The 21,374-nt window shown below is 62.5% G+C and overlaps 2 protein-coding genes across 11 annotated transcripts; one reads left to right on the top strand and one right to left on the bottom strand.

The window, feature by feature from the left end:
* The first annotated feature begins 1,971 nt into the window (after positions 1 to 1,971).
* TMEM150B (transmembrane protein 150B) lies at positions 1,972 to 4,595 on the top strand. Of its 4 annotated transcripts, XM_001373240.5 has the most exons (7): positions 1,972 to 2,472; positions 2,645 to 2,726; positions 2,852 to 2,911; positions 2,988 to 3,055; positions 3,152 to 3,279; positions 3,604 to 3,787; positions 4,031 to 4,316. In XM_001373240.5, exons 2-7 carry the CDS (start codon positions 2,659 to 2,661, stop codon positions 4,216 to 4,218), a joined length of 696 nt encoding a protein of 231 aa, XP_001373277.2. In that variant the 5' UTR covers positions 1,972 to 2,472; positions 2,645 to 2,658; the 3' UTR covers positions 4,219 to 4,316. The 4 variants fall into 4 exon arrangements, with proteins under 4 accessions (XP_001373277.2, XP_056652538.1, XP_007505580.1 ...); XM_056796560.1 differs by having other exon boundaries at positions 1,972 to 2,726; positions 4,031 to 4,595; XM_007505518.3 differs by having other exon boundaries at positions 3,604 to 4,122.
* BRSK1 (BR serine/threonine kinase 1) lies at positions 4,459 to 20,214 on the bottom strand. 7 transcript variants are annotated; one of them, XM_056796552.1, is made up of 19 exons: positions 19,857 to 20,214; positions 17,631 to 17,725; positions 17,455 to 17,540; positions 16,072 to 16,212; positions 15,847 to 15,963; positions 15,717 to 15,750; positions 15,563 to 15,631; positions 13,236 to 13,382; positions 12,901 to 12,932; positions 12,505 to 12,675; positions 9,681 to 9,778; positions 9,390 to 9,555; positions 9,178 to 9,307; positions 8,634 to 9,009; positions 7,064 to 7,112; positions 6,525 to 6,648; positions 6,036 to 6,234; positions 5,860 to 5,949; positions 4,459 to 5,061 (listed from the first exon to the last, which is right to left on the bottom strand). In XM_056796552.1, exons 1-19 carry the CDS (start codon positions 19,984 to 19,986, stop codon positions 4,892 to 4,894), a joined length of 2,424 nt encoding a protein of 807 aa, XP_056652530.1. In that variant the 5' UTR covers positions 19,987 to 20,214; the 3' UTR covers positions 4,459 to 4,891. The 7 variants fall into 7 exon arrangements, with proteins under 7 accessions (XP_056652530.1, XP_056652532.1, XP_056652533.1 ...); XM_056796554.1 differs by having other exon boundaries at positions 4,459 to 5,058; positions 19,857 to 20,211; XM_056796555.1 differs by having other exon boundaries at positions 9,178 to 9,238; positions 19,857 to 20,208.
* Between the last annotated feature and the right edge of the window lie 1,160 nt (positions 20,215 to 21,374).

Here is a 21,374-nt window from a genome sequence, read left to right as displayed (position 1 = left end):
TCAGTCTCCCCTAAATTTTAATCTTTACACCTCCCACCTACCAGACTGGCTAACACGGCCAAAAAGGAAAACGATAAATGTTGGAGGGGAGCGGGGAACTGAGACCGGATACAGCTACTCCGAAGAGCAATTTGTGGGTCAAAGGGCCACAGAACCATGCATATCCTTTGACCCAGCAATATCTGTATCTCAGAGATCTGAAGTCAGGAAAAAGCACAAACCTGTACCAAAAGATTCCTAGCAGCTCTCTGTAGTGACTCTAAAGAATTGGAAACTGAGAGGGTGGCCGTCATTTGGGGAATGGAAAACTATTGCACCATAAGGAACGAACAGGATGAGTTCAGAAAAACCCAGGAAGACTTCTATGAACCGATGCAATACAAAAAGAGCAGAACCAGGAAAGTAAATATTATACAATGAGCAGCTGTGAAGGACTAAGCCATTATCAGCAGAGCAAGTCTCCCAAGGGACTCGCGATGAAAATGCTGCCCAAGATGGAACTGTTGGAATCTCGGTGCAGACCAACTCCTTCCACTGTGTGGGCTTCATGAGATTTCTTTTGTATGTGTGATATGTCTTCTATGGAGGCATGAGCGATATGGAAATGTGCATTACACGGAAGCACAAGTAAATGGGATGCTGCCTTGGGAGGGGGAGAAGGCTAGGGAAGGGCGGAAGACAATTGTCCAGCTGTTTCTATGTGTAACCCAGAGAATGAGTGAAAACACTCAAAAATAGACATATGGTTCAAGGTAACACTCTGTCCTGTTCTGGGCTTCTCCCAGCGGTCTATAGGAATTCCCGCCAAACAGAAATAGGAGAGATCACTTTCCAGTGCAGAGGCTCTTCCCTGGCAGGAAAGACAGCATTTCCTTAAGAAAGGCCTTAACTCTTGTTCCTATTCCACTCTAGTTTCCTGCCTGGGTCCCCACGGACAGCACGCTCCTGGACACCCTTCCCAACAATGGCTGCCCTCCCATGCCCACCCCCGGCCCTCTAGGCTTGTCGAGACCCCAAACCAGCCTTTTTCCCACTCCTCCTGCTGCCCACCCGCAGCCTTTGACACAGCGGATGGCTCGGCCCTTCCGGATCCTGTCATGTCTCTGGTTCTGGTTCTCCTCCTTCCCCGGCAGCCCTTTTGGCAGCCCCTCGTCCAGTCTTTCTGATTGGCCTGCCTTATCTCACTGGACACTGCTGCCGGCGTTCCCCAAGTTTCTGGGGGGCGGGGGCGGATTTCTATTTCTTTTTTACTTGTCGGTCTCCTTGGCGCTTGGCAACATTCCTGGCACAGAGTAGATGTTCCATGGCAGAAACAACATACAGAGAACTGGGCACAGACCCAAGGGTCACACGGAGATGCTGAGCAATCTTAGAAGGCAGGGGGCCTCCTAAGACGTGCGGCCTCATTCCGGGACTCCCCTGCCTCCCTCCTGCCCCCTCGCCCAACCGGTCCCCCTGCCAAGCAGGCCTCTCTCCTGACGGATGTCCCACTGACTGCCCCTCCTGTTCAGCAGGACCCAAGCTGGCCCCAGCCCCGGGGCTCCCTGAGATCTCGAGCTTGAAGGGGCCTCAGGGGCCAGCTAGGCCTGACTTTACAGACGAGGAAACTGAGGCCCAGGGGGGCACCGGGGTGGTAGCCGGCGGCAGAGGTCAGATCTCCGACGCCAGGGCGCCTGAGCTCATGGCCTGCCTCAGGGACCCACTCCCTGAGCCAAGAGGGATCTTGGAACCTTGGACTCCAGCATCCGGATGGGCAGGGGTGGCCAGAGGCGGAGCAGAGAAGCCGCTGGGCCAAGGCCCGGGGCAGGAGGTAGCACAGCCCTGGGGGCTCCCTCAGCCTTCGCCCCCTCCCCAGGCCTGCGCTCCCCACGGTGCCCCCTGGCTCATGGCCCCCCTCTGCCCTCCCCAACCCTTTCTCCATCCTCCCCTCGTCCTTCGTCCCAGCCTCCATGCCGGTCCGACCCTCTTGTGGTGCCTGGCAGAAGCTCAGGCTGACCCCATAGAGAATGCTTTGGGGGGGAGGCTGCTCCCCCTCTGTGCCCCGCCCACTGATAGTGAGGAAATCGGGGTGTCTTGTGGCGGGGCCGGAAGTTGCTCAAGGAGGAAGTCTCTCCCCAGCTGGGAGGCCTGTAGGATGGACATGTTAGCTGGGGGGCCCTCTCCCAACCGCACCCTGGGAGGGGAAGGGGAACTCCGAGAGCCAGGGCGCGCCCGAGGCTCTGGTGCTGCGCCGGCCAGATTTGGGGCCCCAAGGAGGAGCGCAGGAGGCGGAGCTCTGCTGCCCACTACCTGGCCTCCAGCAGGTCCCCCAATTTTCGGGGAGGGGTGTCCCAAGGGCCGGCTGGATCCCCAGGAGGTGGACGCCTTCTCCGCCCTCCTGGGTGTACCCTGGACTTTGCCCCCCTCCTTGGCCCGACCTTCCTGAGCTGTCCGCTGTAGAGGCTGAGAGAGAATCTGGAGCCCCTTGGGGCGGTGAGGGGCTCGAGACCCTGAGAGAGGGGAAAGGCCTCAAGATGGGGGGCGCCGCTGGAAGGAGGGGGTGTCCTGCGGAGACGGGGAGGTGGGGCAGCTGCCGCTGAGTTTCTGGGGGGCCTGGCTCCCCCTGCCCGTGGTGCCCCCTGATGGCGCCTCTCCTTCCCCACAGGTGCCCCCCCAGGGATGTGGGGCTACCTGGCCCTGCTCCCGATCGGTCTGGCAGTGTGGGCTATAGTCGGGGTCTGGACGATGTGAGTGGCCGCCGGGAGGGGATGGCTGGGGCCCTGGGGAGGGAGGCCCCCGAGCGGGGACGGGCTGCAGGGATGGATGGATGGGGGGGCCTGGCCCCCCAAGGCTGAGCCCCCCTTTCCCACAGCTTTGCCATGGCGGTGTCCAACAAGTCTGTGAACCTCACCGAGGGCTTTCCCTACATCAGGTATGCGGGGGGCGCTGAGGGGGGCCAGAGGGTGTCCGTAGGGGGCGCGGGTGACCCCGTCTCTTCCTGCCCGCAGCCTCTGCGGGTCCTTCCCTCCTCAGAGCTGCGTATTCGGCCAGCTCCTGAACGTCGGGGCCGTCATGGGTGAGTAGCCTGGCTCCTCCCCGGGCCGCCCTGGGAGCCGGGGACCCCGCCGGCACCCCTGGGGCTCACACGCCTCCCTTCTTCCCCCTCACCAAGTGGCCTGGATCTGCCTTCTCCGATACCTCCAGCTCCGGGAATGGGGAGTCCCCAAGCTTCCCAATCGGCTGTGTCTGGGGCTGGGCTTCCTCTGTGCCTTGGGGGCCTCCATCGTGGGCAACTTCCAGGTAAGACTCCAGGCCGAATGGCCTGACGGCCCCCCCGCCCAGGGTCCTCCCTGGGTCTGAGGATCCCAGCCCCCTCAGCACCCAGAGGGCAGCACTGCCCCCCCCAGGCCCCAAGCCCCTAACCCCGGCCTGGGAGTCGTTCTTAGCCCCCGATTTGGTTCAGGGCCGTCGAGAGCCCTGGCCATCGGCCGCGGCGACTCACCTGTCGGGACGGAGGGGGCGCCGAGGGCAGGATTCCCAGCCAAAGCCCGCCCCGCCCCCCCCAGCAGAGCGCCCAGAAGCCAGGCCTCTGGCCATCCCCCTCCCCCTCTCCGTCCTCCCCAGAAAACCAACGAGCTCTCCACGCATCTATTCGGGGCCTTCCTGGCCTTCGTGGTCGGGGTGGCCTACTTCTGGGCCCAGCTGCTTCTGCTCCGCCAGGCCAAGCCTCCAGGCCAGCCAGGCGCCCCCTGGATCGAGCCCCTGCGCCTGCTGCTTTGTGGGGGCTGCACCGTCCTCATGGTGGCCAGTATCCTACGCCCGAAGGGGGGCCGTGGAATGGGGCGGGAAGGGGCCGTGGCTGCCCCTTTCACAGAGAGGGCGGATCGCTGGCTCCAACCTCTGAACCGAAGCCACGAGAAGCCCAGGGAGACCAGGAGGCTTCTGGGCCAGGAAAGGCGGGGTGGGGGCGTCCCCTCAGCCAGCCTCCTCCAGAGAGCCCCAGGGAAGAGCCCGAGGCGAGTCCGCCGTGATCCTTGACCCAGGACGCCAGTGGTGGTGCTGCACTTGTGGCCACGGCGGTCCGCCGCCGCCGTGTGCGAGTGGTCCGTGGCCATGCTCCTGTTCGCCCTCTTCGGCCTCTTGGCAGTGGACTTCTCCCACCTGGGCGGCCTGGTCCTAAGTGTGCAGAGCAGGTCCACGTCGTGCCCCCCAAGCACGGCCAGCCTGGCATCCTTCTAGCCACGGCCCCTCTTGGGACACCCCCCCTTCACGAGCTGGCAACGCTGGACAGAGCGGGACCCCGGCCCTCGCTCGCCTCCACCCTGCCACGGAGCTCTGGAGCCACGAGGGCCAGCGACGCGTTGGCTCCTCGTCCTCTCCGGGGGAGGACCCGGGGATGGCGGGGCTACCTGGACCCCCCAGGAAGAGCTTTGGGCTCCCCAACCGAGGAGGAAGGAGACAAGAGGCAGGAAGCAGAAGGCGCGAAAATGGAACTTTTCATTTCGCAAGAGCAAATCCGTACAGAGCGCAGGGGGAGACATAGGGGGAGAGACAAGGAGAGAGGGGGGCTGGGGAAACGGAGACGAGGGCCCCCCGGCCCCCACCCCATTGGCTAATCCACCCCCCTCCCCCTTCCCTCCCCCTCCCCCTAGATAAATAAATAAATTAATCATAAATAAAATAGAAATGGCTCCCCAGCCCACCCCCCACCCAGCCCAGTCACCCCTTCCCTGGGGGGGTCACCGAACCCCTGGGCCCCCACCCCATGCCCCGGCCGTATTTACAGCTTCACAGTTGTGGGGGTTGATGGGGAGGTGGGGAGGATGAGGGACCTGTGGCCAGAGTGACCCCTGAGGGGAGGGAGGGAATGGGGGCTGGGGTCCAAGACGTAGGGGGGAAAGGGGGATGGAGATCAGGGCTGGGGACTCCCACTGGCCGCCAGCAGCTTCCTGTCCTTGGGGGGTGGCCCACGCCGAGGGGAGCCACCCAGCTCAGGGGGCTCAGGCCGGCCTGGTGGGGGCTGTAGCCCTCGGGAAGGGGTGCTGGCGGGAGACCTTGGCTGAGCCCCGTTCTTCTCATCTGCTGGCACATTGATGGAGAGAGAGGAGAAGAATTTGAGGCAGGCTCTCCCGCAGGAAAGGGGGGTGCCTCAAGGTCTACACTTGCTGCAAAGCCTGGGGGGACGAATCCTGACGATCTGGGTTGCTAAGGCCAGTTCTTGGGTGTCACAAGGTCCAGGAGGTTCTGGGGGAGCCCACAGGCCGCTCCTGCTGGGACAATAGGCCATGCTTCCCCCACATGGACTTAGGAGGGTGCTGAGGAGGCTCTCCCCCAGAGAGGGTCTGTGTTCTCCGAAACTCATAGCCTGGATGCCGGAGGAGGGCAGGGACTCGTTCTTTGCTCCGTCTTTGGCTCCCTGGAGCCCAGCAGGGAGGCCTGAGCATCCCAGAGCCTGGGCTCCTTTGCCAGGAGGCTGAGGCTGGCTGTTGCTAAGGAGCTGTGGTTGCCTAGCAGCAGTCTCCAGGAGGACCTCCTCTGACTCCCACCTTAGAGCCCTGGCACTGAGGAGGCTTCTGGGGAGGCCTAGAATCCTGGTTGCTAAGGAAGTGTCACCACCCAGCAACAGGCTGTAGGGAGGCCCACTTCCTCCTCTCCACCAGGATGTCCAGGTTGGGAAGATGGAGGCTAAGATGCTGTTGTTGCCTAGCAACAAGGCCTGAGGTGTTCTGGTCCTCCCAAGAGGCGCTCCCGGGCCAAAACCTTAGCAAGTCTCTAAGGACAGCCTGGCCCGGTGGTCCAGGAGCTGCTGCTGCCTAGCGACCGCCCCTGGCCCTGACGGTCTGGGAAGGCCTCCCTCCCTCCCCGGCCGTGGCCCCTCACCTGCCAGCGCCTGCACCGATGGCTGGTCGTGGGTGCTCAGCAGCTGGGCCTGGATCGTCTCCACCACGCGCTTGAACCGGCGGCTGGGACCTGGGGGCGGGAGCGCGGCCAAGGGGCCGTGAGCGGGAGCGGGCCGGCCCTCCGAGAGCCCCGGGCGAGCTCGGCCCCGTACCCACCGGCGATGAGCGTGAAGGTGACCGAGTAGACGCCGCCGCCGTCCCGCTCCCGCCGCCTGGGAGGGGGCTCGGGGCCCTCGGACGAGCTGATGTCCACCTGGAAGCGGACGGGCTTCTGGAAGACGGAGGGGCCGCCGCTGGTCTTGTACTCGGCCCGGAAGCTGGTCTGTGACAGCACACTGTGGCTCAGGCTGGGGATCTACAGCGGGAGGGAGGAGCCTTCATGGAGCGCCAGTTGCTGGGGAAGACGAGCCTGGGGCCCCGGGGGCCCTCCTGGCGCTGGCCTAGCCAATGAGCCCAGGGCCGCAGGCACCCCAGGGACGGACGCCCCGAGACCAGGGAGCTGGGGCGGCCCCGGCCATGTCCGATGCCGCCTGAGCCCGGGTGGGGTTTTCCCGCCTCATTTCCCAGGCGCTCAGGCGGCCGGCCCCAGGCCAAGGAGACTCCCCCTCCCCAGAGAGGCTTGATGGGCTGCGGAGGGACACTCACGGACAAGAAGGCGTGCACGATGTCCGCCTTGATGCTGCTCAGAGCCTTGTTCTTCAGCACCAGGAAGATCTGCTCGTCCTTGTCCAGGGAAATGAAGTTTCCAAACCAGGAGCGCTTCGCCAGCCTGGGGGGGGGGGGGGGGGAGCCCTGGACGTCAGCCGGCCCACGCCACAGATGGGGAAAAGCGAGGCCCGGAGCACAGGATCATGGGAGTTAGAGAGTACTCCGAGAGGAAGAGCGGATCCGGACCGAATGGGGATTTGTAGGTCTGGAGTGCAGCTCCCTCATGGCAGAGGGAAACTGAGGCCCAGAGAGGGAGGCAACCTGCAATCCCTGCTTCCCGGGCATCGCGGCTCATGCCGGAGACTGCCGAGGCCGACCCCCTCTGCAGTGATGGGGAAACCGAGGCCCCAGCAGTCTTAGAGTCTTCTAGACCAACAGCCTCATTTTACAGATGGAGAAACTGAGTGATCCCCCCCAGGAGGTTGTAAGGTCCCAGGACGCCTGCCCCAGCCCCCACGCCACCCCCCAAGACTCACTCTGGGGAAGACTCCGGGGTCAAGCTGGACATCTCCTCTGCTGTGGGGACTAGAGAGAGACACAGAGGGAGAGGGGGACAGAGACAGAGAGAGGCAGAGACAGAGAGAGAGAGGGAGAGAGACAGAGAGAGAGAGAGGGAGAGGGAGGGAGAGAGAGACAGAGAGAGACAGAGAGAGAGGGAGAGAGACAGAGAGAGAGAGAGAGAGAGAGAGAGAGAGAGAGAGAGAGGGAGAGAGACAGAGAGAGAGACAGAGAGAGAGGGAGACACAGAGGGAGAGGGAGACAGAGACAGAGAGAGAGAGGGAGAGAGACAGAGAGAGGCAGAGACAGAGAGAGAGAGGGAGAGAGACAGAGAGAGAGAGAGAGAGAGGGAGAGAGAGAGACAGAGACAGAGAGAGAGACACAGAGGGAGAGGGAGACAGAGACAGAGAGAGAGAGGGAGAGAGACAGAGAGAGGTAGAGACAGAGAGAGAGAGGGAGAGAGACAGAGAGAGAGAGAGGGAGAGACAGAGACAGAGACAGAGAGAGAGACAGAGAGAGAGGGAGACACAGAGGGAGACACAGAGGGAGAGGGAGACAGAGACAGAGAGAGAGAGGGAGAGAGACAGAGAGAGGCAGAGACAGAGAGAGAGAGGGAGAGAGACAGACAGAGACAGAGAGGGAGAGAGACACAGAGAGAGAGGGAGAGACACAGAGGGAGAGGGAGACAGAGAGAGAGACAGAGAGAGAGAGAGAGAGAGAGAGAGAGAGAGAGAGAGAGAGAGAGAGAGAGAGAGGGAGGGAGAGAGAGAGAGAGACAGAGAGAGAGAGAGAGACAGAGAGACAGAGAGACAGAGAGAGACAGAGAGAGAGAGAGAGAGAGGAAGAGAGAGAGAGAGGAGAGAGACAGAGAGAGAGGGAGGGAGGGAGAGAGAGAGAGAGAGGAGAGAGACAGAGAGAGAGGGAGGGAGGGAGAGAGACAGACAGACAGACAGACAGACAGACAGAGAGGGAGAGACAGAGAGACACAGAGGGAGAGGGAGACAGAGAGAGAGAGAGAGAGAGGAAGAGAGAGAGAGAGAGGAGAGAGACAGAGAGAGAGGGAGGGAGGGAGAGAGACAGACAGACAGACAGACAGACAGACAGACAGAGAGGGAGAGACAGAGAGACACAGAGAGAGAGAGACAGAGAGAGAGAGAGACAGAGAGAGAGAGAGAGAGAGAGAGAGAGAGAGAGAGAGAGAGAGAGAGGAAGAGAGAGAGAGAGAGAGAGAGAGAGAGAGAGAGAGAGAGGAAGAGAGAGAGAGAGAGAGAGAGAGAGAGAGAGAGGAGAGAGACAGAGAGAGAGGGAGGGAGGGAGAGAGAGAGACAGACAGACAGACAGACAGACAGACAGAGAGGGAGAGACACAGAGACACAGAGAGAGAGAGAGACAGAGAGAGAGAGAGACAGAGAGAGAGACAGAGAGAGAGAGACAGAGACACAGAGGGAGAGGGAGACAGAGAGAGAACACTGGCTCAGTACCCTCAGGACTAGGTGTCCGGGCACCCCGCACCTCCTGCACCCCCATCTCCAGCCCCGGACTACCTACCCTGCATCTTGCGCCGATGGAATCGGGGGGAGCCGAGGAAGCTGTTGCGGATGGAGTTGAGGCGACTCCTCCAAGCAGCACCCCCAACCCCTCCGCCAGCCCCAGGGCTAGGAGGGGGGGTGGCTCCTGGTGTGCCAGTGGGGCTGGCCCGCGGGGAGCAGGGGGGAGGCGTTGCGGCCCCTGGGGACGTGCGGGGGGATCCGGGCAGGGGTGTGGAGCGAGCGCTGGGGGGTGGGGGCTGCTCCCCCGTGCCCCCTCCCCGGGGACCCCGAGATGGCAGCGTCTGAGTCTTGGGGGTTGGTGACGGGCAGCTTCCGGCCCGCACCTCCTCCGCAGGGCTGGCCCCCGGCTCTGGGGAGAAGGAGAAGACTGGGCTCTGCGGGGAGAGGGGAGAGACAGTCGGGCGGCTGTCCTGGGCCCAGGAGCCAGCGGGCAGGCTGTAGGGGCCGCTAAGCCCCACTGGAGGCCTGGACCTTCTCCAGGGTAGGACTGGCCTCCCCCCCCCAATGGTCTGTTTCCTCCCCAGCCAGGGCCCCCACCTCACCCTGGGGCTGCTCAGGGGGCTGGAAGAGAGTCCCGTGGAGGCGCCGCTGACACTCCGGGATCTGTATTTCAGGGAAGAACGGGGGAAAAGCAGGAGCGAGGGGGTCAGGGAAGGGAACTGGGGAAGGGTGCTTAGAGATCACAGGTGATGAGAGAGCGGCCGCCCGAGGAGGGCACCGGGGACAGGGAATGGGGGTGGGGGGCAGGCCCCACCTCTGGCTGTGCTGGGCCATCTCCAGGGCTCTGCGGGTGGGCACAGGGGAGCCTCCGCTCCCACTGCCTGCGTCGGTGATGCTCAGGACTTCCATGGACTTGCGCTCGGGCCTCCTCTTCCCATGGCGGCTCAGCATGGGGGAGTCCACCCGCTTTCTCGGCGGGTCTGTGTGGGCAAAGGGAGGGCAGCCACGCTCTTGCCTGGCTCTGGCTTCTCCCCCCACCAGGGTGCTCCAAGGTCCCCCAAGGAGGGGAAACGGCACCCGCTTGGAGCCTCGGTGGCCCCCTTACCAGCATCGTTCCTCGGGGGCAGGTCCTCATCCTCACAGCTCGGGTATCTCTCTTTGCGGTCCAGAAGCAGGTAATAGATCATCTTCTCCTGGTTCTCCCTGAGGCCCGAGACAGGCACAGAACAGGGTCATCCCTTCTGGCCACCTCTGCTCTGAGCTTCTTTCTCTTGACAGCTTCAGCATCTGACCCTGCTCTCTGCTGCCTGCTCTTGGGCTCTGCTCTCTGCTGCCTCCTCCTGCCCCAGCTCTTAGGCTCTGCTCTCTGCTGCCTCCTCCTACTCTGCTCTTGGGCTCTGCTCTCTGCTGTCCCCTCCTGCCCCAGCTCTTAGGCTCTGCTCTCTGCTGCCTCCTCCTACTCTGCTCTTGGGCTCTGCTCTCTGCTGCCTCCTCCTGACTCTGCTCTTGGGCTCTGCTCTCTGCTGCCTCCTCCTACTCTGCTCTTCGGCTCTGCTCTCTGCTGTCCCCTCCTGCCCCAGCTCTTAGGCTCTGCTCTCTGCTGCCTCCTCCTACTCTGCTCTTGGGCTCTGCTCTCTGCTGTCCCCTCCTGCCCCAGCTCTTAGGCTCTGCTCTCTGCTGCCTCCTCCTACTCTGCTCTTGGGCTCTGCTCTCTGCTGTCCCCTCCTGCCCCAGCTCTTAGGCTCTGCTCTCTGCTGCCTCCTCCTACTCTGCTCTTGGGCTCTGCTCTCTGCTGCCTCCTCCTGACTCTGCTCTTGGGCTCTGCTCTCTGCTGCCTCCTCCTACTCTGCTCTTGGGCTCTGCTCTCTGCTGCCTCCTCCTGACTCTGCTCTTGGGCTCTGCTCTCTGCTGCCTCCTCCTACTCTGCTCTTGGGCTCTGCTCTCTGCTGCCTCCTCCTACTCTGCTCTTGGGTTCTGCTCTCTGCTGTCCCCTCCTGCCCCAGCTCTTGGGCTCTGCTCTCTGCTGCCTCCTCCTACTCTGCTCTTGGGCTCTGCTCTCTGCTGCCTCCTCCTGACTCTGCTCTTGGGCTCTGCTCTCTGCTGTCCCCTCCTGCCCCAGCTTTTAGGCTCTGCTCTCTGCTGCCTCCTCCTACTCTGCTCTTGGGCTCTGCTCTCTGCTGTCCCCTCCTGCCCCAGCTCTTAGGCTCTGCTCTCTGCTGCCTCCTCCTACTCTGCTCTTGGGCTCTGCTCTCTGCTGCCTCCTCCTGACTCTGCTCTTGGGCTCTGCTCTCTGCTGCCTCCTCCTACTCTGCTCTTGGGCTCTGCTCTCTGCTGTCCCCTCCTGCCCCAGCTCTTAGGCTCTGCTCTCTGCTGCCTCCTCCTACTCTGCTCTTGGGCTCTGCTCTCTGCTGTCCCCTCCTGCCCCAGCTCTTAGGCTCTGCTCTCTGCTGCCTCCTCCTACTCTGCTCTTGGGCTCTGCTCTCTGCTGCCTCCTCCTGACTCTGCTCTTAGGCTCTGCTCTCTGCTGCCTCCTCCTACTCTGCTCTTGGGCTCTGCTCTCTGCTGCCTCCTCCTGACTCTGCTCTTGGGCTCTGCTCTCTGCTGCCTCCTCCTACTCTGCTCTTGGGCTCTGCTCTCTGCTGCCTCCTCCTGACTCTGCTCTTGGGCTCTGCTCTCTGCTGCCTCCTCCTACTCTGCTCTTGGGCTCTGCTCTCTGCTGTCCCCTCCTGCCCCAGCTCTTAGGCTCTGCTCTCTGCTGCCTCCTCCTACTCTGCTCTTGGGCTCTGCTCTCTGCTGTCCCCTCCTGCCCCAGCTCTTAGGCTCTGCTCTCTGCTGCCTCCTCCTGACTCTGCTCTTGGGCTCTGCTCTCTGCTGCCTCCTCCTGACTCTGCTCTTGGGCTCTGCTCTCTGCTGCCTCCTCCTGACTCTGCTCTCTGCTCTCTGCTGTCCCCTCCTGCCCCAGCTCTTAGGCTCTGCTCTCTGCTGTCCCCTCATGCCCCAGCTCTTGGGCTCTGCTCTCTGCTGTCCCCTCCTGCCCCAGCTCTTAGGCTCTGCTCTCTGCTGCCTCCTCCTACTCTGCTCTTGGGCTCTGCTCTCTGCTGCCTCCTCCTGACTCTGCTCTTGGGCTCTGCTCTCTGCTGCCTCCTCCTACTCTGCTCTTGGGCTCTGCTCTCTGCTGCCTCCTCCTGACTCTGCTCTTGGGCTCTGCTCTCTGCTGCCTCCTCCTACTCTGCTCTTCGGCTCTGCTCTCTGCTGTCCCCTCCTGCCCCAGCTCTTAGGCTCTGCTCTCTGCTGCCTCCTCCTACTCTGCTCTTGGGCTCTGCTCTCTGCTGTCCCCTCCTGCCCCAGCTCTTAGGCTCTGCTCTCTGCTGCCTCCTCCTACTCTGCTCTTGGGCTCTGCTCTCTGCTGTCCCCTCCTGCCCCAGCTCTTAGGCTCTGCTCTCTGCTGCCTCCTCCTGACTCTGCTCTTGGGCTCTGCTCTCTGCTGCCTCCTCCTGACTCTGCTCTTGGGCTCTGCTCTCTGCTGCCTCCTCCTGACTCTGCTCTCTGCTCTCTGCTGTCCCCTCCTGCCCCAGCTCTTAGGCTCTGCTCTCTGCTGTCCCCTCATGCCCCAGCTCTTGGGCTCTGCTCTCTGCTGTCCCCTCCTGCCCCAGCTCTTAGGCTCTGCTCTCTGCTGCCTCCTCCTACTCTGCTCTTGGGCTCTGCTCTCTGCTGCCTCCTCCTGACTCTGCTCTTGGGCTCTGCTCTCTGCTGCCTCCTCCTACTCTGTTCTTGGGCTCTGCTCTCTGCTGTCCCCTCCTGCCCCAGCTCTTAGGCTCTGCTCTCTGCTGCCTCCTCCTACTCTGCTCTTGGGCTCTGCTCTCTGCTGTCTCCTCCTGCCCCAGCTCTTAGGCTGGCCTCCCCTCCCCCTCCCCAGGCTGTGCACTCACTCCTCGCTGCGCAGCTCCCGGTGTAGCCGCTCCAGGTCTCGGAAGCAGCCCAGGGACGCCATGCTCTCCAGGACATCGGGGTCCAGCTCCCCGCCTGATGGCAGGCTCCGCATGGCCACTCGACGACCCGGGGCCGGCTCTAGTCGGGGCTCAGGCTCTGGCTTCCCTCCCCTGCAAGGGTGGCTTGAGTGGGAGGTCAGGAGTACCGCACCCGTTTCTCCCCCACTCCTACCGCTCTTACTTTCTGTCTTGGGAACAGCTCCAAGACAGAAGAGCAAGGGCTGGGCAATAGCGGTTATGTGACTTGCCCAGGGTCACCCAGCCAGGAAGCGTCCGAGGCCAGATTTGACGCCTCCAAGCCTATTCTCCCTCCCCCCTCGCCCAGCCCATACTCACAGGTACCAGGGGTGTTTCTGGATCTGCTCCAGCTGCAGGGTGGAGGGGAGGAGGAGGGGAAGTCAGAGAAGCTGCCGAGGGCTGTGGGGGAGGGTCTCTTACCCATCCACAGGCCTCACCCCTACCCCCAGGGAATCTCGCGGGTGGAGGGGGGGGGAGCAGGCACGGTGCCCTTTGTTGGCCCGCAGCGTTCTGCTCCCGCTCCCTGCCTGCCTGGGGAAAGGCGCTCCGTCCTCTCTGCGCCCCCTGGCGGCCGCAGCCCCACCCCGACCCGTGAGGGCGCCCTCTCTGGCCAATGCGAGTACTGCAGCTCCGCAGGGAGGGGGGACACTCACGCTGAGCCTCTTCTCAGGCTCCACCTCGATCATGCCCCTGAGCAGGCTCTGGCAGTCGGGCGGGATGAAGTGGGGCATGTGGAACACGCCCCTTTTCACCTTCTCCAGCAGCTGCCGCAGGTTGTCATCGTCGAAAGGCAGAGCCCCCTGGAGGAGAGCGCAGGCATTGCGGGGTGAGGGGAGGAGAGCCACAGTCCGCGGGGGCTGGGAGCACAGGCAGGCATCAGCCCCTTCACACAGGGCTCCCCCAGGCCCTCCTCTAGGGTCTGTGCCCCCAGCTCCGGGCACCCCCAGGCCCTCCTCTAGGGTCTGTGCCCCCAGCTCCGGGCACCCCCAGGCCCTCCTCTAGGGTCTGTGCCCCCAGCTCTGGGCACCCCCAGGTCCTCCTCGAGGGTCTGTGCCCCCAGCTCTGGGCATCCCCAGGCCCTCCTCTAGGGTCTGTGCCCCCAGCTCTGGGCACCCCCAGGCCCTCCTCCTCCTCTAGGGTCTGTGTCCCCAGCTCTGGGCACCCCAGGCCCTCCTCTAGGGTCTGTGCCCCCAGCTCTGGGCACCCCAGGCCCTCCTCTAGGGTCTGTGCCCCCAGCTCTGGGCACCCCCAGGCCTTCCTCCTCTAGGGTCTGTGCCCCCAGCTCTGGGCACCCCCAGGCCCTCCTCTTCCTCTAGGGTCTGTGCCCCCAGCTCTGGGCACCCCCAGGCCCTCCTCTAGGGTCTGTGCCCCCAGCTCCAGGCATCCCCAGGCCCTCCTCTAGGGTCTGTGCCCCCAGCTCTGGGCACCCCCAGGCCCTCCTCTAGGGTCTGTGCCCCCAGCTCTGGGCACCCCCAGGCCCTCCTCTAGGGTCTATGCCCCCAGCTCCGGGCACCCCCAGGCCTTCCTCCTCTAGGGTCTGTGCCCCCAGCTCTGGGCACCCCCAGGGCCTCCTCTAGGGTCTGTGCCCCCAGCTCTGGGCACCCCCAGGGCCTCCTCTAGGGTCTGTGCCCCCAGCTCCCTGGTACCTCGCTGGAAATTTCCACTTGGGTACAGGCCAAAGCCTCTTGGTGGGCCGGGTCACCCGCTGGAGGCTGGGTTCTTCCTCCCTCCATTCTAGCAGTGGCCAAGCCAGCCATTCTTTCTCCCTGACATTGGTCCAGCCTCTGAGCCTCTCCCTGGCCTCCCTGCCTCCAGGACCTCTCCTCCTCCACTCCAGCGGCCAAAGCATCTTCCCAAGGCCAACACCTGCCCATCTCATCACCCTGACCAAAAGCCATGGGTCCCTCCCTGTTCCTCCATCATCGTCACCAAACAACATTCTGGGCCTTCTTCATGCCAGCACGTCGGCCATTCTGCCTTCTGGCCAAGCAGCCGCCTCCTGCCTCTCATGCTGGTCCCAGGCCAGAAATGGCCCCTTTCAGAACCCTGCCAGGACAGCAGCCTCAGCTCTGCCTCTGCTACTTACAGCCTACGGGACCTCACTTCTATGGCCTCAGTTTCCTAATCTGTAAAATGGGGCTCCTATCATCCTTTTTCCAGGCTTTTCTGAGCTGCTCCCTCTTCCTCTGAGCCCTTTTGTCTCAGAATCCACACTAAGTTTTGATCCCAAGGCAGAAGGATGCCTTCTGGCAGCTGGGGTTAAGTGACTTGTCTAGGCTCAGCTAAGAAGTGTCTTGCACCAGACTTGAACCCAGGCCCGCACCATCCAGCTGTCCCTACTATAGGCTTGGGGACATACAAACCCCCTTGAATGAACGAAGTGGCTCAATGGATGGCGAGCCAGACCTAGAGGCAGGAAGACCCGCTTCCTGAGTTCAAATTTGGCCTCGGACACTTCCTAGCTGTGTGACCCTGGGCCAGTCCCTTAACCCAGTTTTACCTCAATTTTCCCATCTGTCAAATGAGCTGGAGGAGGAAATGACAAAACCACTCCAGGATCTTTGCTAAGAAAACCCCAAATGGGGCCAGAAAGAGGCCGACAGGACTGAAAAATGACTGAGCTGAATGCAGACTTACATAAGTGTGTGTACACAGGACCCTCTCACTCCCTCAGGACCTAGGACAGCAGCAAGTGCCTCAGCATCAATCCTGGGCAGTCTAAGGCAGAGGAGCCAAGAGGGCTCGCCAATGGGGGTAGGTGACTTGCCCAGGGTCACATGGCTAGGAAGCAGCTGAGGCCAGAACTGACCTCCGGACCTCTCAATCCACCAAGCCACCCAGTTGCCCCTGAAACCAATTCTCTTGGCACCCATTTTTCAACGAGCTTCGGAACTTCCAGGAAGCCCGGGGTGTGGGGATTCGCCACCGTGCCACCCAAAGGCCTCCCCTCTCCTCCCCTTCTTCCTGGGTGAGTTCTTACCACCAGGAGCGCGAAGAGGATGACGCCGCAGCTCCACATGTCGGCCCGCCGCCCGTCGTATTTCTCCCCCTGAGAAGGAGATGGCGTTCCCTCACTCGCTCCCGAGCCTCCTCCCGCCTCTCCCAAGCCCCGACTCCTTGTCCCCAGCACTCACCTTGATCACTTCTGGGCACGCGTAATGGGGAGACCTGAGGGAGAGAGAGCATGAGTCTCTCGCCTGCCCGAGGTCTCCCCTTCCTCCCACCCTTGGGACCGAGGGAGGGAGCCCCCTAGCCCACACTCACCCACAGCTTGTCTCCAAGAGGCTGTCTCCCACCTGCAAGGAGGCCATGCCGAAGTCTGCGATCCGGATGTTGTTTTCCTCATCCAGAAGCAGGTTCTCTGGCTTCAGGTCCCTGTGGCTGAGATGAGGGAGCGCCGGCGGCTGGGAGGGCTTCGCTGCTGGCCTTCGGAGCCCCCAGCCCCTCGACCTCCTCAGGGACAAAGGCAGGTGGGCCCTGGCCCCTCACCAGATAGAGTAGCTGTGGCAGAAGTCCAGGGCCGAGACGATCTGGCGGAAGAACTTCCTCGCCTCTTTGGGGGTGAGCCGGCCCTTCTTCACCAGATAGTCAAAGAGCTCTCCCCCTGACACGTGTTCCAGAACCAAGTACCTGGAGAGGGCAGGGAGAAGGAAGGAGGAGGGGTGCTCCCACTGTGAGTGCCAAGGGGCCCCAGAGGCTGGCCTCCCCGCCTCCCCTCCCAGGCCACCACTGAAAACCGGAATTCCTTAGCTTCTGGGGCATCCAGTTTCCAATCCCCTTCAGCCCCTGGGGATAGGAATGTTCCCCACCTCTCCCATCAGCCCCTGGGCATACAGATGTTCCCCTCTCCCATCAGCCCCTGGGCATACAGATGTTCCCTCCCATCAGCCCCTGGGCACACAGATGTTCCCCTCTCCCATCAGCCCCTGGGCACACAGATGTTCCCCTCTCCCATCAGCCCCTGGGCATACAGATGTTCCCTCCCATCAGCCCCTGGGCACACAGATGTTCCCCTCTCCCATCAGCCCCTGGGCATACAGATGTTCCCCTCTCCCATCAGCCCCTGGGCATACAGATGGCCCATGTCCCATTAGCCCCTTTGCAACAAAGCATCCGATTCTCTCCGGGGTACAAAGGCTCTAACTCCCATTTAGCCCTGGGGGTAGAAAGGTCCTATTTCTCGGGAGTCTCTGGTGGGGTGCAACTGGCACCTCCAGGCCCAGGGACCACTGTACTCTCTCTGTCTGCTTCTGTTTCCATTCCTTGGGGAAATAGAGGAATTGGGGTATGGGTGAGTTTTGAGGAGGAGGGCAAGAATTGGATTGAGAATGACAACTCCCATCATCCTCTGGGGCCACCACCTGAGGAGACCCACACTAGGGGCTTCTGGGAGAAGATAAGCTGGAGGACAACTTTTAGGCAGGACCTTTTTCCTCTCTGGATTTCAGTTTCCTCCGTTGTAAAAGGGGGAAGGAGAGCGGACACCATGATCTCTAGGGAGCTTTCTGCCTGGCATCCTGTGACTCTCTGCTTCATCTTAGGGGGTCAGGCTCCCCTCCCTCTCACTGTCCAGCTGCTCCTTGGGTCACTGGCAGGGTCCAGGACAAAGACCCATTCTCTGGGGCCTGAACATCTGGGCCTTCCTCCCACAGCAAGGAAGGGAAGGCAGACCTCCAGGGTCAGTCCCAGGCCCCTGTGGGCGCCATCCTGGAGGTCACCTGGACCTGGAAGTCACTAGGAAGTGGGACTCCCAGGCTCCAGAAGGTTCTGCTAATTCCCTTTTGGGGCGAGCCTTCATCAGCTGAGAAGGGAGAAGGGCAGGGGCTGGGAGGGGAGAGGAGGGGCAGGGAGGGGCCATCTATAAATACCTACAAATATTTCTTGTTCTCGTAGACATCGTGGAGTTTGAGGACGTGAGGATGTTCGATGAGCTTGAGGATGGCGATCTCCCGCTCCACCTTTGGGGGGCACATGTGGGGGTTTGGCGGTCACTCTGGGCTCCCCAGCCCCAGAGTTCTTCACCCCAGCCCAGCCCCTGGCCCCCTCACCTTCATCAGCACCGATTCGGACAGTTTCTCCCGGTTCACGATCTTGATGGCCACTTTCTGGCCAGTGATGCAATGGACACCCAGTTTGACCAGGCCTGCAGCGAGGATGAGGCCCCGTGAGGGGAGAGAAGCCCTCTCAGCTTCTTCTCCAGGGCATCCCCACCCTGACCAGTCTGTCCCCCACGTCCTCCCCTTCCCCAGCTCCTCACCCCACCTCTGACCCCAAAGAATCCCAGAACCCAAAGGGGCCTCCAAAGCCAAACCACTGCATCCCCTGTGGTGGTTCGCTTTGCTGGCCTCAGTTTACTTTGTGTTCTCTTTGTTATAAGAGATGGCTCAATGGAAGAGAGAGAGATTGAAGAAATAAAGGTGATGAAGAAACAAAGTATAACAGTGATTCCTGCCCCCCCCCCCCCGTCCCTGAGAAGTGGTTGGATGTCCAGACTCTCCCAAGGCATCCTCTTTTTTTTTTTTATAACCCATAGCAATTCTAAGACAGAGAAGTGACCCAGGCTAGGCAATTAGGGTTAAGTGACTTGTCCAGGGTCCCATGGCTAGGCATCCTATTCCATTTTGAGATGGTTTCATCGATTAGATTTTTTAAAATCAATAACTATCATGATAACGGCCCTTTTCTACAGCCCTCCCCGGTTTAGGAAGCATTGTACAAATATCATCTCTTCTGATCCTCACAACAAATGCGGGGCGTAGGACTATCATTGCCCCCGTGTACAGCTTGAGAACTGAATCACCAAGACCACCGAACTAAGAGTCTGAGCATGGATTTGAACTTGGGTCTCCCTGCCTTGAGGCCCGGCGCCCTGCGCTCTGGGGTGCTGCCTGGCAGCATCCAAACAAAATCTCGGTCTTCAGGTAACTTCCGTCTGCTTATGCTAGTTGAGGCTGAGCAGAGCAGGGATAATCCCTCCTAGCACAGCGCCGGGTACAAAGGAGGCACTAAATAGATGCTGGCTGCCGGGCACGAGAGCATCTTTTGGGATGCTGGAAGACCACCAGCAGCAGCAGTCGTCCCTCCTGGCCCCAAATGTTAGGTTCTAGGCTTCGGCAAGTCTAGTACATTCTCTGGTCCACACTGAACGCTGCGAGTTCCTTCCTCTGACCCTCATGTGGCCTTCACCGTGCCACCGCCCTCCTCTGGATGCCCTCCAGCTTCTCTCTGGCCTTCTGAAATGGGGCTCCCAGAACCAAGGACAGGGCTCGTGGGAGGGGACAAAGGGACCATCGCTCCCTCCTCCTGGGAAGGCTCAAGGTTGCCCTGTCCCCTTTGGCCCATCTCGGCTTGGGAGGAGGCAGCCTGGCATGCATGGCAGCGAGGCCTTGTGCCCCAGAACCCACTCACTCACTCAAGCAAAGGTTCCATAACCAGTTCTCAGGAATGACCTCCAGAGGGGTTCTTTGGAAAGTACCAGTGGGAAGGCCTGGCCCAGCCTGGCAGCCCTGCCTCCCTGACCCCCAACAGCACCCTGCTGATTCCTGCCCTGCCCTGCCCTGGCTGGCCTAGCTTGGCTCTGACCCTGACTCCCCCCAGAGGCCCCTCTCTCCCCTTTTCTTTTGCCCCTCCTCCTCCCTGCTCCCCATCTCTGCTTTGGCCCTTCAGCCTCTTCACATTTCCTCCCTCCTACTTGTTCAGGCTGCTGGTCTACCTGGTGGGGCTGACACTCTCTCTCCCTCCCTCTCTCTCTCTGTCTCTCTCTCTGTCTCTCTGTCTCTCTCTGTCTCTCTCTCTGTCTCTCCCTCTCTCTCCCCCCTCCCTCTCTCTCTGCCCCCTCCCCCCTGTCCCTCTCCCTCTCTCTCTGCCCCCTCCCTCCCCTCTCCAGCCCATTGAGCCCTCCGCCTCATCTCAGCGTCCAGCCTTGCACCCTTAGGTCATAGCAGGTGCAGACAGCCTCCTGGGGGGAGGGGGGCCCGGCAAGGGGTCGGCCTCTGGCCTAGGACGTTCTTGGGGCTCCCAGTCCCGCCCCAGGGCAGCAGCAGCAGCTGCCTGCGGCAGTGACCTTCCCCGCACCAGGTATCTGGTACCCAAGTCCCCACCCAGCCTGGGGATGCAGCCAGCCCTCGCCCCGCCCTGGGCCCGGGTGCCTCGCCCGCCATCCCCAGCAGGGGCGGGCCGCCCAGGCCAGACCGAGGCCCCGATCATCTCCGCGGTCAGCACCCACCCCCGTCCGCCCCCCAGGGACCCCGGCGTCCATGTGTCCGAGGGCTCACCTGTCTGCCCCTTGCCCAGCGTCTTCTCCAGCCGGTAGGGCCCCACATATTGGGCGTGCTGCGGGGGGTGAGGGTGCGGTAGGTGGTAGGCTGGCCCCCCGCCTCCGCCGGTCTCCTTGGGCCCCGACATCCCTGCGGCGGCGGCTTTGGTCCCGGCCCCCCGCCCGCCGCCGCCTCCCCCTCGGGACCGGCCTGACGCCCCGTCCCTGTCCCTGCGGCGGGGGCCGGTGGCGGCGGCGGGCGGGGCCCCCCGACCCCCCGCCTGCGCCCCGGGGCTCCCCAGGGGGCCGGGCCCACGGAGCCGGGGGAGGGGGGGCTGTCCCGGGGGGATCAGGCCCCAGGAGGGGCCATGGGCCCCCCCCCTCCCCAGCCCGTCCCCGCCCGCCCCCCCCCTTGGGCCTCCCCCACCTGGGGGGGTCTGAGGTGCCCGGCGGCTGATGCTGCAGGCGACGGCCCCCCCCACCCCCCCCTGCGCCCTCTCTCCTCCTCCTCCTCCTCCTCCACCTCCTCCTCCTCCTCCTCCTCCTCCTCCTCCACCTCCTCCTCCTCCTCCTCCTCCTCCTCCTCCTCCTCCTCTCCGCCTCCCCCCGCCACCACCGCGTCCTTTCTCTCTCGCCCGCTGACATCACCATCCGGGGACTCCCGGGCCCTTCCCCAAAGTTAACCCTTTCGAGGGGGGCGCGGGGGATGGGGGAGGGAGCCGAGGGGGACCACCTGGGAGGCAGGGATGGCTAGAGTGGGACGGGAAAGACCGTAGAGGGATGGAGGCTGGAAATGGGGCTGGCCAGGCCAGAGGAGAGGAGGGGAGGGACAAGGGGGAGCAGGAGTGCAGAGCCAGGCAAAGCTTGGGGTCGGGGATGGAGCTCGAAGGGGGAGCGGCAAACAAAGACCCAGAAGAGCTGCAGAGAGACGGCTGGACAGGTGGCTGTGAGAGACGGAAAGCAAAGGGCCAGACCCAGACCCAGGCACCGGGCCTGCGAAGAGAGCTCAGGAGCGGGCTGGGCATCTCTGCCCTCCCCAGAAGGCTCCTCCAGCCCACCTACCATGGCCCAAGGCAATCCACTCCACTTGGGGCCGGCTCTCACAGCCGGAGCGGGTTTCCTCATGCCCTCCCCCAGCCCCCACCTACAGTGACTTCCCGGGAACTTCCCCCCATTCCTCCAGGGCTCTTCTGCCCAGCGGGATCCCCCCTCCTCGCCAGCGCCGCTGCATTTCCTCCAAGGCTGGCAGATAACCGTCATGTCCCCCCACCGCCTCTCTTCTGGAGCCTAACCATAGAGAGGCAAACAGAGAAAGAGACAGAGAGCCTCAGAGAGGGCCAGGGAGGACCCAAAGAGCGAGCCCAAAGCTAGGAGCCAAGCAGAGCCCGAGAGCCAAGTGAGAGAAACTTGAAAGGCTGAAAAGGGGCAGAGCAGAAGAAAGAGGAGCCCCAGAGAGGGAAAGGAAGAAGAAGGAGAGAGAGGGCTGGAGAGGACAGGGTGGCAGCCCACAGGGGCTTGTAGAGAGCCAGAGACAGAT

This window comes from Monodelphis domestica, chromosome 4, assembly GCF_027887165.1.
Source record: "Monodelphis domestica isolate mMonDom1 chromosome 4, mMonDom1.pri, whole genome shotgun sequence".
NCBI lineage: Eukaryota > Metazoa > Chordata > Mammalia > Didelphimorphia > Didelphidae > Monodelphis > Monodelphis domestica.
Note: the sequence above shows the minus strand (reverse complement) of the source record. Positions and strands in the feature narration are given on the sequence as shown.

What these genes read in the sequence shown, in the direction of transcription:
- TMEM150B (XM_056796561.1), top strand. Translation starts at nt 2,659, where the DNA reads ATGTGGGGCTACCTGGCCCTGCTCCCGATCGGTCTGGCAGTGTGGGCT. An exon ending in GAACGTCGGGGCCGTCATGG is followed by an intron (nt 3,056 to 3,151) that starts GTGAGTAGCCTG and finishes CCCCTCACCAAG; the next exon opens with TGGCCTGGATCTGCCTTCTC. An exon ending in CACCGTCCTCATGGTGGCCA is followed by an intron (nt 3,788 to 4,030) that starts GTATCCTACGCC and finishes CCAGGACGCCAG; the next exon opens with TGGTGGTGCTGCACTTGTGG.
- BRSK1 (XM_056796552.1), bottom strand. Translation starts at nt 19,986, where the DNA reads ATGTCGGGGCCCAAGGAGACCGGCGGAGGCGGGGGGCCAGCCTACCAC. An exon ending in TACGAGAACAAGAAATATTT is followed by an intron (nt 16,213 to 17,454) that starts GTAGGTATTTAT and finishes TGCCCTCTCCAG; the next exon opens with GTACTTGGTTCTGGAACACG. An exon ending in AGCCTGAGAAGAGGCTCAGC is followed by an intron (nt 12,933 to 13,235) that starts GTGAGTGTCCCC and finishes TCCACCCTGCAG; the next exon opens with CTGGAGCAGATCCAGAAACA.